Source organism: Diadema antillarum, unplaced genomic scaffold (assembly GCF_040938485.1).
Source record: "Diadema antillarum isolate AM-2024a unplaced genomic scaffold, OU_Dant_1.0 seq00001875_RagTag, whole genome shotgun sequence".
Taxonomy (NCBI): domain Eukaryota; kingdom Metazoa; phylum Echinodermata; class Echinoidea; order Diadematoida; family Diadematidae; genus Diadema; species Diadema antillarum.
In genome coordinates, this window is record NW_027272543.1 from 539,029 (window position 1) to 555,949 (window position 16,921).

General features: G+C 37.7%; 1 protein-coding gene across 2 annotated transcripts in view; it reads right to left on the reverse strand.

Annotated features, from left to right (window-relative positions):
* Positions 1-2,762: 2,762 nt before the first annotated feature.
* LOC139712915 (iron-sulfur cluster co-chaperone protein HscB-like) overlaps positions 2,763-16,921 on the reverse strand; it is a 100,602-nt gene continuing 86,443 nt past the window's right edge. For both annotated transcript variants that reach the window (XM_071624695.1, XM_071624694.1), the window contains exon 6: positions 2,763-3,096. In XM_071624695.1, coding sequence (XP_071480796.1) covers positions 3,008-3,096 — 89 coding nt within the window. In that variant the 3' untranslated portion in view covers positions 2,763-3,007. The remainder of the gene's footprint in view (positions 3,097-16,921) is intronic.

Consider the following 16,921-nt stretch of genomic DNA (forward strand, 5'->3'; position numbering starts at 1 on the left):
ATTATAACCTTGTTCATTGCAACGGGAGTGAACTGTACATCTCTTTATTCAAATTTGTACAATAGCATTGAATATCTTGCAAATTTTACTTGCAATGTCTGATGAAAGACTGCAAGAGCCTACAAGTTTACCTTTCCTTGTGCAGTTCATGGAGAATAGCAATATTGCGCTCCCGACTTTTAAATTTTCAACAATCTTGATATTTGATAAATGCATATATTCTATATAAATTTCTGATACTTAAGGAAATTTAATGGCGCTTAAATGATCTTTATCAATTTCATGGGTTTGTTCATTGGAATCTCAGTTGCCAAATCAGGCCTAACATGAACTTTCCCAGAAATTCGGTGGCCCAACATCAATGTCTAGTTGCCGCATGCCACAGCTAATGTTGAGCCCTGCATACAGATTAGACACATTGATTCTATTAACCATCAACAAATGCTTCTCTAGGTTTCACTGACATTTACGTGGAATTGTTCAATAATTACCATACCATGCTGGGTTTTTCATTGTCATATCTTTTAAAGTTTCAATGATGACAGGTAGCCTGCACATGCAAATAAATTGTAAGACAGAATTATGCTTCAGCAGAGGATATCAGAGAGCACCAACAACTTTCAGGTTCTAAATTGATGAAAGAGAAATAATCTTAAACACTGAGTCAACAAAAATCTGAAAGATTAGTATGAGACACATTTCACTCTTCTTTTCTCACATGTCTCCAACACTAGAGCTTGGGCACTTCACTCAACACAGTACATGTATTGTATAAAATCTTTTCAAAGCCTGCAATATGTTACAATACAAGGGAACCCCATTAAGCGAGATTGTCAGTTCCGAATGATTTATTTTGTTGTGGATTCTCATATCCGAATACTTGGAAAAAACACCCAATAAATGTACACTGTATACACGAGCTCTGATACAGTGCACTCCCGTTATAACGAACATAGTTATAACGAAATTCTGGTTACAACGAATTGAAAATTCAGGCTGCAGCATTATCCACTGTATGTTTTTCCACTGTTTATTTGTTGGGTTATAACAAACTTTTGAAAAAACGAAAGAAAACCGCTGGTCCCGAGGACTTCATTATAACGGGAGTCCACTGTATAACTGGGCTACATGCACTGTACGATGACGCTTTATTGATGAACAGAAAAACAGGAAATATGACGGGAAAGTGCATAGGTATTCTTGCGACGATAATATAAAGAATTGTTATTCTGAATGCTCATTGACGCCTGTTTTAGATTTGACACACACGCCGACAGGCAGACAACTCTGCAAACAATTGCTCTTAATTAGCAAGCAATGAACAAAACATAGAGAAGTTATATGTCATTTGAAAGAGGATAAAATTCCCTTTAGAATGGTATGTGGCCTCTGCCATTCAATACACATTGCAGTCATAGTACTCAGCAGAAGTGAAGTACAGTAATCCAAAAGTTACGAAATTATTTTGTTTGTTTGTTTCATTCATGGATTAAAAATACAAAAGTTGTAATTTTACAAATCCAGTACCGGAAATGAAATGATCAGAGTGTCAGCTTTCTGGACATATAAAAATCATGACCATTGATACAATAATTGCAGGTTTATGTTTATGTTTATGCCGATGATCCATTGCGAGTGCGTGGGAAATTGATATTATAATGTGTGAATAATTAGTTTGTTGAAGCGAAACTCCTCACGATAAATACCTGTGGATGTACATGTGGGACTATTATCATAGTTATATCATCGCCCAGATAGTGTCCAAACCTCCTCAAAAACTGCGGCAGAAAATCCAAAATCGAGCACTCCGTACAGCTGTAGATAGCACCCACTGACGCTTTGTGGTTATATCACGTTATTCCATGTAAACACACATTTTTTCAACGATTTTTACGATATTGTTGGCATTCGACTGACAAAACCTTCTTGAATTATTGCACACAGTGTTGCAAAGCATTCTAGGATATGTTGTCAAATAAGGATGACGTCGTTCATAAGTCATTTCATTCACTACGGGATATTCCGTATGTGGCCTCTGCGGTGTTCGGATGAACTACGGAATATCGCGTAGGTGGCCCGATATGGGTAATGACCTTCATACTGGAAGAAGAATATGTTATACGATATGATTAGCATACCTAACATGGCTGAGAAACGCTACTTATGACTACTTTTCATTTTATGACAAATTGATACTAATAAAATAAATGTGTAATTCTACATCACAATTTATCCTTTAAGTGTTCATTTCCTTTAAAACCATGCCAAACATCACATTACTCCCATACCTAATACCAAAATCTGAACATCTGCTTTACAGATACTTATGTGCTGCAAGCTTGTTGCAATGCATCATGTTGAGGACATGCTTCAAATTATAGCATATGATCTCATCGTATTTTACTGCTGATATGTAATTCAGTGTCTCTCATTTGATATGTAGCTTTTGGAAGATTAACATAACATTTTGGATACATCCATGTAACTAGACTATTCTCTTTTTAAGCCACAAAGAATAATCTTAATTGATGCGTTCGTCATTTATATAGTGCCATGTATTCCTTACTGAAGGCTACAGCCTTTACATATTCCACTGCTATTCCCATCAGGGCCCTCAGAAAAAGAGTTCAGGAACTTGTGGCACTCTTCTTCGCATTCTGTTTGGTACTGGTTAAAAACAAATGTTATAACCACTCAAACTTCTTTGTTTTTCTGTTTTTAGGCCATAAATTTATCTCGAAAGAAAAGAAACTTCGATAATCATGTAAACACTAGAACAGGATTCCCCAGTCCAATGGTTAAACATTTAGTGTTTTTTTCCCCAAATAAACTGCACTAAACCACAAACTCTGCATGCTGAATGCTAATATGAAAATGACACATTAAAATTGCACAAAATGATTAACTTCTCAATGGTCAGATGAATTCTGTCTATCTGTGCACTCTTTGACAGATGACAGACACAGTGTTTTTCCTCTTCCTCTGCATTGCTCATCTATCACAGTCACTAAGTTCCAAGCTTCTCCTTCACCTTGTCATCAATGTTGGCATAATACTTCAGTCTCATGAGAGTCTCACGTGCTGACGGAAAATTTCCTGATGTCAAAGAACAAAGATAGAATGAAAAGTAACATTAACTAGGATCACTGATAATGGTCAGATTGTAAAATCACACATCGATGTCCATTTCAATGCAGTAGGTGCAGTGCATTTAACTTGGCAATGGCAATGCACCTCTTCTGCGGGGGAAGTTTCTTCATTGAAACTTTTCAGCATTTTTAATTCACACTGCCAAAACAAGCACAGAGGCAACTCACTGTGAAATTTTGTACCAGAGCAAATTAGGTACAATAATTCTAGTACAGCATATCTTTCTCAAACCGATGAAAATTTTCTGTATCATAACTAATTCTTATACTAAGGCCAATCAATTGTACAGATACGAAACTTGAAAAAGTTGTCAGGGGTACAGAGTACTGCTTGTAAAATAACGCTTTATTATTAAGGACAAAGTGAAGGTGTGCCTAACAGAATCACACAAACTGTAGTATGGTTGTGCTTTAACATGTTAACTTAAGAAATAAAGCATTGTTTTATTTCACTGGAAGGCATGAACTCATTTACTAGTATGTTGTTACAAAAGCTGTGGTATTGTTTAAGAAAAGGGAATTTGGAATTCTATCCTCCTTTCAGTGGACTTTGCTGATTCTGCCCAAGCAAAGGGATCAGCCCATGAATTATGCTGTAGCAGAAAGTGCTGGTTTGTGGATTTGTCTTGTATCATACACTTATATGCAGGTGTTGTGACAGTATTCATAAAGCCGCTTTCACAACTGGTCTGTGACAGTTTCAGACCATTTGGGACGAATGACAGGGAGCAACAGGCTCCAATGGCCCCTCGATCTCATCAAGTCGCATAAAGACTTTCACAAATGCAACAGCTGTCATACAACAAGAGCCACTAGAAGAGACTATTGGTCAAAAACCACTATTTCGGCACAATTGAACAATCACAAAACGGGAAAATTAAAGTTGTTAGAATCGGTTTCATTTTTATACCAATCCACGAGACAAATATTCAAGTTTGTAGTTGAAAAATATGAAAACATAATTTTGCTTTATTTTTGTGGTGTGATAATTTCTTTCATGGGGCGTAAATTTCATCATGTAACATACGTTACCATGTCATTCTATTTCAAATGCATTAAGATTGGTGACTACAGTCTATGATTGAGATAATTATGCGTCAGATGTGAAGTATACCATCGGTTGCCATGTTTGTAAATGCTGCCTGCAGATGGGAAGGATGGCAAATGACCTGTATGCTATACTGAACACAGCATGTCTTATTGTGTTAAACCTTAGACAGGAAATGTTAATTTGTTTTCTCGATAATTTGACGTCAGATTTTCTTCCGAAAATATTTTCAACATTTATCAGTCCCAAATTGCCAGCCAATTCTTGAGTATCATCGATGAAACATGTGAAACTATGTGCGCAAAAATATAGTCGTTAGATTCCACGTAACGTATGTTTCACAATAATGTAACGTAACCAAAGACAATACTACTACATGTGCAACAAATTTTGGCACATTTTCTTTTTGGTTTTTGTATATACTCTTACATTAATTTCTCGTCAACTCTAAGTGAACGTATATTATAACACGATGTCGCAATATTATGGCGATACAATTCTAAAAAATAACAATTAAAATAGTTGTAAAACTGCAAGACTTTATAACATGTCTGCATATAATCTCTTCAGTAGAACAGTAATCCGTAACTGTTGATATTTTGAAGACAATTGGCTTCATACCTATGAATTTATGGCATTGAAATGATAAGAGTTGGGAACATGCTGTTTCGTGCCTTCACGGATGAAAATATTGTCATGATGTACGTGTAATATAAAACGAGTGGTGGGTAACGTAGGTTTCACTTTAATTTTATCATAATGAAAGTTTTCGTATGCTTGACGTCTTGTAACTTGTTATCTTCATATTGATGTCTTGTAACTTGTTATCTTCATGCTGTTGAAAGATATGTTTCGAATCCATAACTTTGCAGACTCATCAGCTGTCGTAACAGTTACTCTATGCAGGAACAGTTTGAAAATAGCAGTTGCAATAAAATAGTATTCACAAAATTTTTAACACTTGTATGAAACAAGAAACGGCAGAAACGAGATGATTACTCTGTTAAAGTGCTTCATAATGAACAATAACGCCGTATTGCTTGTATTTAAAATGTCTGAACTCGGTAAACAAGAGATAGGGAAAGAAGGAACCAAGAAATGTTCTTTGTTAATTAAATAAATGAGCACTTTACTAAGTTTACTATGGCAAATGAGGTCCATGAAATAACGTCAAATTACACAGTTTCATTAGCACAATGCTGGGTAGGATGAATGAAATTGTCATTAGTAGAATGATGTACTCGATTTTCCTTGTTATGTATGCATAAAACAGTATAATCCACAAGGATAACGAGAATAACAGGTCTTGCATTAATAATTCTTGCCATATCTTGAAATTGTCTCCTGGAAAAATGTTTTGAATCTTTAAAAAGAAAAGTGAAAGAACAAGTTGCTATACATGCACAACAAAGGTACTGATAATGATTATAGGCATGCAGGCCCGTATAAGTAGGATTTTTTTATGGGGTGGGGGATGGGGTCAGAGTTAGAAAAAGTCGACCACTTCCAGTTTTGATCTCCTGACAGGCAGAAAAATAAAAGCTCCCGTTTCATTTTTTTTCTTTTTCTTTTTTTTTTTTGGGGGGGTCATTTCTTTTGCCGGGTTTCATCGACTGACAAGCAAGAAAAAAAAGAAAGAAAAGAAAATTGAAGAAATATAAAAAAAGGCTTCAGCTCAATTCTATGCTGCCAGTACAAGCCCAATTTCATGTTTTTTTAAAAAAATTTCACATGGGGAGGGGGATTCCGCGATTCATTTTTTTCTTTTTATTTCCTTTTGTTTGCTGGCAAAGGGGCGGGGGACCCTGAACCCCCTCCCCTATAGTTACCCTGATGTGGTAGGGTAAAAAAAAAGATGTGTGACTTTGCTACTTTTCTTTGTTAACTATGAGACGGGAAAATGTTTTTTTTTCTTGAATCTTTGCTTAGAGATATGCTTTTTCGCCAATCTGATTACAGCTTACACGTTCCCTATATATGGGGTTTTAATCCTAGCACTGCTCTTCCCCATTGCAACTGTATTAACTTCAACGAGAAGAAAGAACACAAAATGTTAATGTCTTAAACAAATAACTTACTGAAACATGTATTACTATAATTATCATTATCGTTATTATTATCATGTAGGCCTGATCGATATGCACAGTAATAGTTGAAATTACATTTCTTTAATGCACTGTATTTTTGTTGCCTTTTCTTCATTCAAAATGTGTTTTTCTTCACTTTGAGATCATCAACGACATTACGACACAAATTTGAGTTTATTTTTTTCCGTTAAAAATAGTCAGGTAGTTAAAGTCACCATATTGGTTTATGATAACCGAAGATAAATACAATTGAAAAGACGTATTTCCCTACAGAATTCCTTCAACAATAGTTCTAGAACAAGTAAATGTTATTTTTATCCACGCACATTCTCTAAAATATCCTTTTTCAATGACATGAATTGATGAAACTTACGTTACCAAAATTAGAAACTTACGTTACTACATTAATGCAGGGATCTGGTCCACTAGTTTTGAAGTAGAGATCTGCATAATCTCTAATTTCATTAGCTATTCATTGAATTTTCTTAAACAATGTTAAATTCATTGTTTATACCTGAATTATGCCAAGTTGAACATCAACGCCCACCAAACGATTTTGATTATGTCCCCTTTTACTGCATCCTCCAAACAAACAAAAACATATAACTGTAAATGAATTTGATATGTTTTGACGGAGAAACTCATCAGCATCATAACTGCAACAATTAAGTTGTCTCAAATTAAATGGGCTTTTCCGTGGATTGTCTGTTATTAACATGACAGCATCTTGAAACCTACGTTACCAAAATTTGAAACATACGTTACTTAATAAATTGAGTGATTTATTTCAAAAGAATAAACTTGTACAGCAAAGTAATAACTGGATTTTTACGGTGGAATCTACTGACTTAATAAACACACAATAAACAGAAGTAAAGCATGATTCTATGAAAAACAACAACACATTTCCAACAATCAAATACTTACTCAGTTTTTCAACACATCATGTAAAGGTATTTTGCACGCTGACAATGCTCAATATGCCAGTAAAAGAGGTTGCTGAGCTATCCCATGACCTCAAATTTACGGCACAGATTCGAGAAATGTACATTTAGATGGTAATTAAGCTTTCTGTCATTTGGTGGTAATGTAAGTTACATCACGTATGTTACACTTGTGGATTAAATCGTATAGTAGTTAGCAACATAATAATGAATCTTTTGCCACCCATGGGTATGAGGACTATCTAATCCATTAGTCTCAACTCTAGAACAATCATTCAGAGCCATGCACCTTCATACTTTTTACAAAGATGGTAACGTATGTTACTTCTCTTAAATCTACCTTTTTAAAATCTATATTTGCGAGATTAGCAGTCGCATGTCTTTTGAAGCTGAGTGATGAAATATTTTTTAACATAAACTTAGACCCCTTTTGGTCAGAAAAACAATACAATTGTGTAGTACTCACTGTAATAGCATTACCAAGTTTGCAGTAAAAAAATGTTAACGTATGTTTCAGCAGATCTGGCGACACATTTCCATCAGGTATTTTGTTGTTAAAGAATGATAAGCTTAAAAAGTTGTGTTAGGTTTTCATAGAACATTAAGCTACTTTTCTGAAACTGTGAGTAAGGTTCTTCTTTATGCTCATATTTTCCCACAAAGTTGAGAAAACATAAAAAATCATCGTTGGCGACATGCACTTTTACGCCTGTTGGCCGAACTTAACCCTCCACCAATGGCTTAGTGGTATAATCTCGCCTTCGTAATGACTTCAGTTTTTGTCTATATGTCCCTTGGCATCACATAAAACCACAGGAGCATTTTGAAAGAGCTTTTTATCTCTCCTAGGTGAGAAGGAACATAAGCGACACGATTTTTGACCAATTGCGCCGAAATAGTGGTTTTGGGCCTATTGCACAAAGTCACATTTGATTGTATTTGTGCTCTTCCGAGTTGTGCTTTCACATGCGAATTTTGCATGATTGCGAGTGGCCTGACACTAATCAATAGTCACACAACCGATCGCATGGCTGTTAGAGTGGATGTGAGATTATGCGATGGCTGGTGAGATTGTATGATGCTTCAGAGAAGATGTGAACAGGGGCCAATTTGTACTGTTCAATACATTTTTGAATAATGGACAATATAACCATGGTTGTATATACAGGTTATGGCACATAATATTTAGCAAATAATGAGGAAAGCAAATATGTGGAAATGCCAGTTAAAAAGAAAGAACAAGGTTACTACTCAAAAAATAAAGTGTTCAGTATGCACAAGATATAAAATAAATCTAAGAAGCTTGATTACACTGTAGCGATTTAAGAGATTAAGAAATCAATTAAAAAATCACTTAAAGAAATGAACATTATAGGACTTACAAAAAATTCTGACAGTATGCTCCTCAAATAGGGTTTATTGATACTTTGACAAGATTAAAAAATTGAATACAGTGTACTTTTTACCCATTGAGGACGATTTCATTTGGTGAGTGCGCATCCCCATGATGGATAGATTTCTGAAATCAAGAACCCATGGCTTACGCTACAGCATAAAATGCGCTCTACCCAATCAGAACATTGCCGTTTAACAGGTGAAGGAAGTCACTTTCTGATTGGTTACGAACAAAGGTCTAAACTAGAGTAAGCACTCTGAGAGTGCAGACCCACACTAAGCAGCTTAGACTCCTATGAAAAAAAAAATTTAACCAGGGTTTGATAAAAGGTTCTGTTTATTTGTGTGTGTGTAGGCCTATATGAGTACCTTGTGACCTTGATTGCTTCACAATTGTGGAAGTAGTTCACTCCACAAGAATTTCAAGAAAATATGCAGTTACCATGGCAATGCCTTGTCGGGTGCAAACACAAAGAGTGTCTGGCATAACAACCTCAGATCATTATACATACCAAATTTGAAATAAATTGCTTAAATCAGGCTCAGCAATACAGTGCATTTAACTCCACGATAAGAGGCAAAAGCTTTTGAATTCGTAATGGTCATCGAAGCACTGTGCGAAGCAAAGGACAATAAATCTTGAAAGTTCACCTCCTCATATCTCCCTTATTTTGCTACCAAATCTCTTGAAACTTCACCTGTACACGTGTATGTAATCCTCCATACGAAATTTGGGCAAAAATGCTGATGTATCTTTGGAGATATCTGTACTTTTCTGTTTGAGTTGATCGCGGGAGAGGGTTACGATTATTTCCCCAACACATGTCTGCTACAGCATGAATGTGCATTTGATTACTGTATACTGGTATGCCATATATTTTGCGAGTCTAAATTTCTGAGAATAGGGAAGCCCAGATGATTTCGCGAGTGGTTAAATTCGCAATCATGGAGTTCTGTACCTTTGAGCGGAGAAATGTACATGTGTACGTCACATCCACATCGGGATCAGAGTAAATATTTTTGTGTGATTTCGCGAATAGCACCTGACTCGCAAAATTCGTGAAAATAAAAACCTCGCAAAATATTTGGCGTATATACAGTTGAACCTCTCTTATCCGGCCTCCCTTTATCCGGATCTCTCTATTATACGGACGCAATCTCGCCGTGATTTTTTTTTTTTTTTTTAATAATTACAGGAGGAAAGGGGGATTCCCAACTCCTTGAGAACTCCTAGACAAACACACATGAATTACATATACTTGATACATTTCTTAATAATTATCTAGGTAAATCATCCCAAGAATTTATAAAAGAAAATGATTTCATTCTTGCAAACACGAACCTCTATTTTGGGGTCTGTTACTGAGTGTAAAAATGAAAAGGTTGCAGTATACACATTACTATTTGTACATCTGTGGTACTACAATGGGCTACATCAGTACATGTGTATGTATATGTATACATACTTAAGCAGGTTAATGCTTATACAATGCTTTATACATGTACATGTATAAAGCATTGAGTCTCCCATATCCGGCCAAATCCCTTATCCGGATGAGCCCCGGTCCCGACTTGTCCGGATACGAGAGGTTCAACTGTAGTAACATATTGCTAGTCTGTATACTCCAGACTCACTACTTGCGATGTTTTGTTTGTGTAAAGTAGTTAGGTCAAAATCAGAGCAAATAGACAACCAAGTTTAAGAGAAAATACTGGACATGCACAACTAGATCATCCTTCTGCACATGCATACTTTACTGGTCAGCGCACGCTTAGCCAATTAGCGATGTCAGGTTCAGCGCCAGGGTTTGTTCCTACAGTTTGGTCCACAGGGCGGTGAGGAAAACCTTGCAGTGTGCTTCAACTGTTGCATGCAGCACGGAAACTGATACATGGGTCTGTGTAATGCTTATGCTATGGATTTTACGTGTGCATATTGCGAAGATCTGATAGGTCACAAAAGACAGAGATCTCGATTTTCCCGACATGACCGTGTGACAAATAAGACAGAAAAGATATTTGGAACACAGTATGGACACGCTACAACAAGTCATATACTGTAGTTTCATTTTTTGGCAATAAAGAAAAATGTCAGAAAATAAAACTTTTTTACAGACCAAGGTTTCTTTTTTGGAAGATATGTTTCAACATTATTTTGACAGGTTAATCCTCAATAAAACTCAAAATAACTAAAATTGCGAGTTAGAGAATAGTTTCTCCTTCAATTTGCTGTATAAATTTTGTCATTTGATGGCTTCTGCGGTGAGATATTGCAATTGTTCTGCAACACTTCTCCAGCAGTTTTGCATAAACATGTTTACTTTATGCAAATTAGGCGATGAGGGAAAAAGTTTTTGGTGAGTCAATTGCACTGTGTTGCCAAACTTGAAATACTATGGAAGTAGTTCGCTTTGCAAGGTTTTGGGAAAATTGTGGTTACCATGGCGATACTTTCTCCGACAAACATAAATAACATGTCTTGTACATCTACACCAGATTGTCATCATGTCTTAATTGCTTCAAAATTGTGGAAGTAGTTCACTCCTGAAGATTTTCCAGAAAATAAGCTGTTACAAAGGCAATGCCTTGGCAGGTACGAACACAAAGAGTGTCTTGCATAACATATTTGAAATAAATTGCTTAAGGACGTTCCTCAGTTAAAGTGAAGTCCATGTCATTTTCTTCAAACTTTCCATACCGTAACTTTGACCCATCCGAAGCCCAAACATGTAATAAAACCATAGGTTCATGTGCTTGTTTTTCTTCTACGGGACTTTGAAGAATATGACTAATCTGCCGTCCTGTACCAAAATGATAGCGTTACAGGATCAAGACCATGATTGGCAACAAAGTCTAGCAATGACAAACTTAAATTCCCATAATTCTTTCAAAATCCACGTTATTCTCTCCAAATTTGCAAGAATTGCAGAAAAGGGTACCCAAAACGAGGAAAAGGTTTTAAAGTTAGGGTTTACACTCTCATTCTTGAGCAAGCAGCGCCCTCACGAGGCAGAAAACACCGAAATCTCTTAAATCCTTCTCATCGACGTTTTCTGTTAGGGGTGAGCAAAAGGACATGGTTCATAAAAGTTATGCAGTACATTCAAAACCCATGTCATTTTCACGAAACTTGACCAAATTGTAGAAGAAGGCTTACTAATTCCAGAAAAACAATCAAAAGTGAGGGTTCATGTGCTCGTTTGTGTGCTAGCAGCGCCCCCATGCGACATATATAATCGTAAGTCCCCAAAATCTGGTCAGGAACCTATGCAGGGATGCTCTGACAGGGTGGGTTAATAAATCTCGCACTGTACATTCAAAACCCATGTCAATTTCATGAAAATTGACCAAATTGTAGAAAGAAGCTTATTAATACCAGAAAAACAATCAAAAGTGGGGGTTCATGTACTCGTTTTTGTACTAGCAGCGCTCCTATGCAACATATATCATCGTAAGTCCCCAAAATCTGGTCAGAAACCTATGCAGGGATGCCCTGACAGGGTGGGTTCATAAAACTTATGCTGTACGTTCAAAACCCATGTCAATTTCACGAAAATTAACCAAATTGTAGAAAGAGGCACACTGATTCCAGAAAAACAATCAAAAGTAGGGGTTCATGTACTCGTTTTTGTGCTAGCAGCGCCCCCATGCGACATATATCATCGTAAGTCCCCAAAATCTGGTCAGGAACCTATGCAAGGATGCCCTGGCATGATGCGTTCATAAAACTTATGCTGTACATTCAAAACCCATGTCAATTTCACGAAAATTAACTAAATTGAAGAAAGAGGCACACTGATTCCAGAAAAACAATCAAAAGTGGGAGTTCATGTGCTCGCTTTTGTGCTAGCAGAGCCTCCTTGCAACAGAAATCATCGTAAAACCCCCAAATCTGATCAGGAACCAATGCAGGGATATATGCTGCTAGGATGCATGAATCTCATGCGGTTCACTCAAAACCCCATTTTCTTTTCTTTCTTTTTTTCAAAAAAAAAAGGTGTCACAATTGCAGTGATATGGTGGAAAAATATTCAGAAATTCAGGTCCAACATGTGCGTTTTTTGTTATTTCCCCTACACAGCCATAATGATATCAGGTGGACGCAAGCGTGGAAAACTCCACATTAACATGCTTGTTTGTTTTACCCACTTGCTGTAACCATGTGCAGAAAATTATAATGGAGGAAGAAGAATAAATATGAGGAAATGGGAGTTTTGGCATTAGTCTGACGGTCCTCCAAAGGAAAAACAAATCTTAAAAATATAATGACATTGGTTGCAGCACTATTGCATGTGTTGGTTGTTGCAGTGGTTGGTAAAGGTCGTGTTGTGAAATATGGATATGTGCCTTGAGTACCCCCCCTCCGAAAAAAAAAATGATTCTTTGATTCTCCTTTTGTTACACCAGATTTGGTAATCAAACATTAATATCTGAATGGTGAAAGTGATAAATACATATTTGGTAATACTTTCGTGACCTTGTATTTTGTAACCAAAAATAAAAAACAAACAAACAATATTTTGTATTAGCAATGACAAGTTTAGATCTAATTTAGATTTTAACAGAGATATTCAGATTATTTTAGTTGTTAGACCTGAAGATGAAATTTGTGTCATATGTTTGTTTGGTTGTTGCTGTTGTTGTTTTTTAACACCTAGTCTGGTAGACTAGTTGTCCCCGACTAGGGCCTATAGGCCCTACAGGTACCTTAGCACTCGATTTGACCATGTTAATGAACAGATAATGAACTGCATGTCACAAAACAGATCTATGGATTGAAAATGGAAACAGCTCAGTTCCACTTCCAAGCTTCCCAATTCCGTTGATCAGTATTGTGCTACCATGACCATGTACATGCGGCTCGGACCGCTGAACTTTACGCAGTACGTACAGATTGCAACGCGTACAGTCGGCACGCGAGCCGAGCGAGGCCCCCCAGCGCGGCCGCGGTGGGGAGCTGTCGGGTATCCGTACGTACCACACTCTAGCTCCATCTACTACAGTAGCAGGTGCTCAGCTCAGCTGGCTCAGCTCATCTATGTTCTTTGTTACGTCACTGAAACCTGCGCAGCTAGGATGCGCACAAACTCAACTGAGGAACGTCCTTAAATACTGTGGAACCAAAACCTTCCACAAGGTTTTGGGAAAATTGTGGTTACCATGGGCAATGCTTTCTCCAACAAACACAAAAAAAAAACATGTCTTGCACATCTGCATCAGATTGTCATCATGTTTAGTCTCAACTAAATTGCATCAAAACTGTAGAAAGAGTTGGCGACGCAAGGTTTGCAACCCCCTTATACACTTCGTGTAGGTAGGGATATAATAACAATGTCACTTCCTACTGGCTTTAGGTTCAATGCATGGATATAGATTTCCATGCAAAATTAAGATCTATAAAGGACTTACCAAAGTGCCTAACACTGTCTAACCAATAAAGTTCATATGTGACAAAACCACCAAAAAGTCACCAGATATGCATTCTTAGTTAAGAGCAGATTCTGAAAGAGCAGACTTTAAGCTTTAAAATGATGTACAACTCGATTCAAATGGACTTTCCTAAAGGCCGTGTCACACCTTTCCAGGCAAGCCTTGCATGCGACTTGCGAAGAACAATTTTTACCACCCGGAGGTTCCCGCAGATGACCCGCACATGACAGTACCTAGCATGTATCTCACCTGTAGTTGCCTGGAGGTGCACACGCAAATCTTTTTACGCGCAATCATGTTTAGGCCCTGTCACACCTTTCTAGATCTGGGCAAGCTACGCGGGCCTGTTGCACGTTGGGATTTTCCAGCATACTGGACACTTTCTGAGGGCGGACAAGGATTTGGGCGAGTCAGTGCATGTGTCTTCCTTGCTGGACGCGTTCTACTTAAATTCTACTTGAGGGTAAACTGTGTGACCTGTGTACCAGTCGCATGGGGGCTGACAACTCAGTAAAGGAATTCCTCTGAAGGAATGGCAGAAGTCCCACAGAATGTCATTATCTTGGTTGCATACGGGGACTGCAAAGTACCTGCGTGGGAGTTGTCTTCGAGGTGCTGCCGCTAAGGGCCTCCTACTGGCGTTCTGCATGGACCTCTCCGGGCAGCCCTGCCACTCACCCAGAAAAAGTTTTGGTCATGCTCAAAACTTGGCTGTGGTTAAATTGGAATTGTGTGCGCAACCGCTGGGCAACTACAGGCGAGATACTTGCTAGGTACCGGTACTGTCAGTTACGGACCAACTGCGGAGAGCTCCGGGTAGCAAATTTGTTTCCCCGCAAGTCAAGCCTCAAAACTTCCCTAGATACGGTATGACAAGGCCTTGAGCATGCTCAAAACTTGTTCTGAGTGAGTTGTGGGGGTTCGCTCTCACAGGTACACGCAGAACACCAGTAGGAGACTCTTACCGGTAGCACCTTGCAGGCAACTCCAACGCAGGTACTTTTTTGTACCTGCAAGTCGCTCGTAACAGAAAACGGATCGGTTTCAAAGCTCTCATGCAGGTCACACTGAATACAGGCACGTAGAAGTTAAGTAGCATGTGTCTAGTAGGTAAGAAACAAGTGCAAAACTCGCAAACATTCTTGCTGGACCGCAGAAAATTCTGTGTGCTGGAAAATCCCTCCTCGAAACAAGCCCGCGTAGCTTGCCCGGAAAGGTGTGACACGGCCTTAACCTATCTATATATTGAAAAGAGTGTACACACTCTGGAAAAGTGTGAACTGAGAAAAGAGAAGTACAGGGTCTATTCAAGCGTTTACTCTTCACCAAACCGTGCTAGCAGTGCGATGAATGCGACAAAAACCAGGATGTAAACCACCAGAGCAACATTAATAAAGGGATATCTGATTAAGCTAAAAGTGAGCATGATTTATTAACACATTCTGTCCATGATTGATGCCAACTTGCAAAGCAGTAGCATCATCCTTTCTCAAGTTGTTAGAATTGAAAGTGCAAAGTGTGTACACAGTCTGTAAGAAATGAAAAGGGGACTCTTTAAGACATACCCGGTACCTAATCACATTACTCTTAAAAAAGTGTTTGAGAAAACCTGCTAAAAACACAACTCATTGTTCGTTTCATGATTCCAAACTTTAGCAACATGTAGAAGAAGACATGCTCTTTCAGAAAATATGAAAAGCTCAAGATTGGCTAGTTTGACCCATTTCACCAATATTGAGTCCAGACACAAAATCAGTGAATGTGACTTTTTTGTTGGTTTTGCAATGCACGGTCACATTTTATGTTCTGTGTGACAGAGCAATTGGATTAATCCTGTGTCACACATTCATAACAAATCTATGGTATGGAATTCATGCCATTTAGGATAGTATTTAATAGTATGCTGGAGTACAGCATACATTTGTGGCTAGTACATTAATACTGCAGCCGCCATATTGGCTCTGTGGAGCAAAACAGGGGAAAACCTGTCTTCAACTTCGCAAACCATACTATGAAGAAATATACAGAAGATATTGAGCCTGTGGAAATTTGTGGACATATTTGGATATTTCCCTTCTACAGACTATAATGGGTAGTAATAAAATACATACCAATATTACGAGTGTGCGGAAACTCATAGAAAGTCTGGGGAAGGATACTAATCCCAGGGAGAAGGGAGAAGCACATTACACATATATGGGAAATCTGGCCAAGGATAAGTGAGCTACTGCTCAATGAATTAACTCATGCCATTTGGCATTCTTAGAAAGAAAGGAACTGCCACAGAGATGACACAAAAAATGGTCACATTTTACAAGGGTAACTTCAATTATTTTTCTCACCGTTTGCATACTTTGAAGCTTCAGGACATCCACATTTTACAAACAGGTATATTTATGTACAAGAATGCAACAAATCAACTTCCCTCTTTATTTCATAATATTTTTCACTTAAATTCGAATATACACACATATCCAACTCGCCGTTCGACAGATTTTCACCTTGTAAACCCCAAAACTGTTTTAGCTCAGAAATCAATTAGACATTATGGTCCCGATGTCTGGAATAACCTACCTGATCAATTAAAGCAGTGTACTTCACTTTTTTCCTTTAAAGCTCATTTAAAAAAGTATTTATTATCGAAATATGTTTCCAGTTAGTAGTCTTTGATCAATGTATTTTTTTTCTTTTTTTCCTGAAGTCTCAGTAAGCCCTGATCCATGCAAAGTGTTTTTTTTTTTCATTCCCTCCCGTTCCTTTCTTTGATAATGATATTGCATACATTCAGTAAAGCGTATACCTTACCCCCCAAAATAGGCATGCTACAGCCTTTATTCTCTCTTGCACTGTCACCTGCACACACGACGC